The sequence below is a fragment of the Orycteropus afer genome, unplaced genomic scaffold (genome assembly GCF_000298275.1).
Source record: "Orycteropus afer afer isolate SDZICR_OR568_19922 unplaced genomic scaffold, OryAfe1.0 scaffold00356, whole genome shotgun sequence".
NCBI lineage: Eukaryota > Metazoa > Chordata > Mammalia > Tubulidentata > Orycteropodidae > Orycteropus > Orycteropus afer.
Genome location: NW_006921943.1, coordinates 498,832 through 503,390, shown reverse-complemented (window position 1 = coordinate 503,390; position 4,559 = coordinate 498,832). Strand labels below are relative to the sequence as shown.

Below are 4,559 nucleotides of genomic sequence, written 5' to 3'. Positions count from 1 at the left end.
GTCAGGGAAACCTTGGCTGTCTGACCTTTAGAGTGGTTTCTGTCCTTGTCGCTATTGGGTTTGCTGTGCTGTTATTTGTTTCTCATGTACGCATACCCTGCAGAAGAGGCCCCACTTTTCCAGCCCCTGGGGTGGAACGCAGGGCATCCTCGTGGGAGAGGGTGATCCAAAGGTACCCTGACCATTTCGCCAGCCCACTCAGCACTACTGACACATTGGGCTAGATAACTCCTGGTTTGGGAGCAGACAGAAGGGACTCCTGGCACACCTCATTGGATCCTACTCCCTGCCCTGTAATTTCCACCCCTGCTTTTCTGAAAGACACACTCTCAATTGCCTTCCACACATTCAATCGTGGAATAAACTGTCCAGCTCCTATAACTCCCCACCCTGAGCAGATGGACTGTCCCATCAAAGCCACCCGGGGACTAGACAGGGCCGCCGGACCTCTAGAAAGCTGGTGGGAGCTTTGAAGGTATACAAGCTGACTCCCAGGAGGAGCATCGGGACTGAACGCTGAGCTTGGCTGACAGTGACATTTATAAACTGTCTTATTTTAGGAACTTGGGTAAAAGTCCTCTGAGGCTGTGGCTGGGAGCAGCATGACATTTGAAACTGCTGGGTCAAGCATCTTTGGCAGACACGCCTGTGGAGAGAAGCTGAGGGGTTGCTGCCCTGGCTTGGTAGTCTGATGAGACGTGGAGGTTTCCAGTACTCATTACAGAATCAAAGGACTGTGTGACATCTTCTCTCATTAGGCTGCGGCTAACTCAGGGCCCGTGGAGTCCTGAACTGGGGCTGGCAGGAGAAGTAACAGAAGCAGCAAGGAGACTGCTGGCAGAGAGCTTCTCCCAGAGGCCCTGATGCGATCTTCTCAGATGTGGTAAGATGTGGCTGCACCCTTCCAGTTAAGGAGTGTGGGTAGAGATCATGGTTTTAAGAACCAGAAGAAATGGCTCCGAAGAGAATGAGAAGTGCCCTCAAGCTGTTTTACGTTAGGGTGGCCGCAAGCTACCACGTGACTCCTTATCCCATTTCCTCTTTCATAGTACAAAATTCTGAATGACAGAAAAACAAAAATTAGTTCTTGTTGTCCTTTTAAATTCCACCAAATTCCTTGAACTGTGTCACTTTAAGGACTTACACTCCCTAACTTTTCATTATGTTTTTACCAACTATAACTTTGTTAGTTCACAAGGCAGGGCACCATCTTTCTTTCTTTTTTTTAATAATGTTTAATTAAAAGACCTGATTTGCTTGTCTCATAGAGCTTGGTACGACCCTTGAGACTATGGCTCCTAGTTACCCTTCAGGGACACACACACACATAATTATTTTTTTAAAGAACAAGATTGTACCATAAAGCAACACAACATTTCTCAAGTGGGCCACAGTGTGGACTGCTCCGTTCCTCACCGTTAAGTAAAGAATGGACTCCTTGACCACGGCCTCTCTCTTCTAACCTTCCGTGAATCAGCAAGCAGCAGTCAGGGTTGAAAGAACCTTGGCAGGTCATCTGCTTTAGCTCCATACTTTTCAGCCAAATTACCACTAATTAAAACCAGTCCGGGCAAGAGGGAACCGATTTGATGTGGAAACCCCACCCCCCCTTTCCCTGGGAAGAATTACACTGCCTTGTTATATGATCAACTTTCAATGTCAGAAAATTCTTCCTCTGACTTACATGGAGCCTTCCTGCTTTGGGGCTTTTCAAGCAGGCAGAGAATCCATCCAAGGCTGGCAAAGTCTTTGAGGACCAAGCAACGGAGACTCCTATCAGAAGTGTCACTGCTCCCAGGACAACAGATCGGACCGTGTGCTCTCACCTGGAGCACAGCAGGGCAGAGGTGCATAAGGGCATATGTGTGCACTGTGCATGCATGTGTATGCATGTACGTGTAGCCATGTATTGTATGTGTACATGTACGTGTGTGCATGTGTGTTAACACATGCCTGTGTGTATACATGTGCCATGTGTACATGTATCTTCATGCATGCCATGCATGTGCATGTGTATGCATGTGTGTGCATGCATGTGTATGTGTGTACAGCGTGAGCATGTGTATGCCCTGTGCGTGCATGTGTGTGCATGTATGTATGAGTAAGGGTGGTGAGCAGTGGGGGGGCACTAGCGAGTACTCTCCTTGGCAAATAAAGCTGCTGTTTAGAGGCAAATGTGACATTGAGTGGTCTCTGAAAGGCAAGCTGTCTGCTGCATGTTGACATCACTATGTGGCAGGGAAACTTGAGACCCCAAGTCTCAGTCTAACTGCTTTCTGATCATGGAGAACCAGCAAGCACTCAAGTTTCTCATGGCCTCCGAACTGAGGTGCACATGAAATCAGGTTAACTAGAGCTAAATTTAATCCGTGTGTGACCCGATTGGGGATATGCAACCTGGTGTATTGAATAACCTACATTCTATTGCTTTTATTCTCAGTTTCATCGAGTTATTTCCTTAGGGATCAAGAGCAATGTTGTTGTTGTTATGTGCCTTCAAGTCAGAACAGACTCATAGCAATAGCAGGCAGCTAAGTAATGAAATGTGGTAAATCTGGTTAAAGAGAATTAGAATGGGAAATGCCTTCTTTGTTTCGTCTCAGCAGCCCCGTACGTAATGTGGCTGGCTTCCCATCACAAAGTGCTAAAGCTGGGTCTTAGGAGAAGCGGGCCTGGATGTATTGCTCTGGGAAGCACAGAGCTTGCTCGATGTTACAAATACATAGAGGTTCTTTGTTTTACCAATAGGCCATGAAAATCTAGGTCATAATTATTAATTGCTGTTCATACTGGCAGCATAGCAAATGCGCTGAATTCCCGGGGTCTCCTGAGGTGGACCCCATGGGCTACAGTGTGCGCCGACTATCAGTGGGTGAGCTGGGAGCCAGCAAGGTGGGCAGGAACACGTTCACACACAGACTCGGGGCATCTTGATCACCCTGTGCAGGGCTCAGGCCTTTCTGCGGATCACGGAGAGTCTGAGTTTACACTTGTTTGTCCAGAAGTCTCTGTGCTGTAAACTGGGAAGTTCTGGGGACAGCCTCGAACCAATTCACAGTGATTCGTAAGGACCGTAGAGAATAACCAACCCCCAGGACCACCTCCACGCCTCACTGCCCCTCGAGAGTCCCTGAAGGAGATGAGAAATGTGACTAAAGGGAGGGGCTTTACGTGGGAGCCGTGGAGGGGAGAAAAGATACCTGGGTGAGAGACTGCAGATACCGGTGAAAATGTTGCCCATGTTTTATGGGATTTGTTTGTGTATTTTTACTAGTAATTTGGATGAGTTCCTTATACACTGTGGCTGTAAGTCCTTTGTCAGTTCTGTATTGCCAATATTTTCTCCCACTGTCACTCTCTGTATGGTTTTGTTAGATTTTATGAATCTTCCCATGTTTTGTTTCAGAAGCACTCCCAGGCCTGAGGTCATCAAGCCGCTCTCTTACATTAACTTTGAGTAGCTTTATCGTTTTGCATTTCATATTTAGGTCTTCTTTCCAGTTGGAAATAAATAATTGAGTCCAATTTTCCCCATACCCATGGGCACACCCAATCATTAGGGGAAAAAAAAAAAAACAACCCCAAATCCACTGCCATTGAGTCATTTCTGACTCATAGTGACCCGATCATCCAGGTACCATTCATTGACAAATCCATCCTTTCTGCTGATCAGCCATGACATATGTCAAACATCCATATATGTATGGGTCTCTTTCTGGGCTCCTAATTCTGTTCCAATGGTTTGTCCATCCAGCCACCAAAGCCCTGTTGTCCAAATTATTATAACTTTGTGTTAAGTCTTGACATCTGGAGAGCAAGTCCTCCCCTTTTGTTCTAACTCTGCTTATTCCTAACTTTTGCATTTCCATATTAATTTTAGAAAAGGTTATCAAGTTCCAAATACAAATCTGTGAAATTTGGATCAAAAATGCAACAATGAGTCTTCTGATGCATGACAGTGACTTAAAATTTTCTAAGGATTTTGCAGTGTTGCTTCCTGTTTGCTCTGCCATGCACTTAGTGCACTATGGTCTGACACTATTTTGCACTAGACTCTGGGCTGGCACTTTCTTGAATCACCTTGGTGACAGGAAGCTGAAGTTCACTGGGGGCCCCCCTCTCTGGGATTTGTTTTCTATTCAGCATCTTTCCAGTGATGCTCTCCCTTCAGTTCTACTCGGCACCAAGACCATGTACCCCCTAATCTCCTGAGCGTGTGAGGAACGAAGCTAGTGACTTGGGTTTACCTTTCAGGGCCCCAGAAGGAACATCTCTGTTCCTGCGAACACAAAGATGAAGCACGTAAGTATAAACAGGAAAAAAAAAAAAATTTGGTGAAACTCTATCAAATGGATAGAGTTTACCAGTTTTAAGCCCCAGCCAACTGTGTGTGAGCAGGGCTTGGAGGGTGTACCTGGGCGTTTCTGTCCCCCCCACTCCTCAAAACCATCAAACGACAGCTCAGGGTTATGTCTGCATTATCAAATACCCAAAGAGCAAAAGTGACTTTGAATTCTCATTCAAATGCTTTCTTATTTTTCTTAGGTTGTAGACTGGTG

The 4,559-nt window shown here is 46.1% G+C and overlaps 1 protein-coding gene across 1 annotated transcript in view; it reads right to left on the bottom strand.

Annotated features, from left to right (window-relative positions):
* Positions 1 to 2,846: 2,846 nt before the first annotated feature.
* Positions 2,847 to 4,559, bottom strand: part of CUNH18orf63 (chromosome unknown C18orf63 homolog) — a 50,317-nt gene continuing 48,604 nt past the window's right edge. Inside the window, exon 12 of the mRNA XM_007952736.1 lies at positions 2,847 to 2,960. Coding sequence (XP_007950927.1) covers positions 2,847 to 2,960 — 114 coding nt within the window. The remainder of the gene's footprint in view (positions 2,961 to 4,559) is intronic.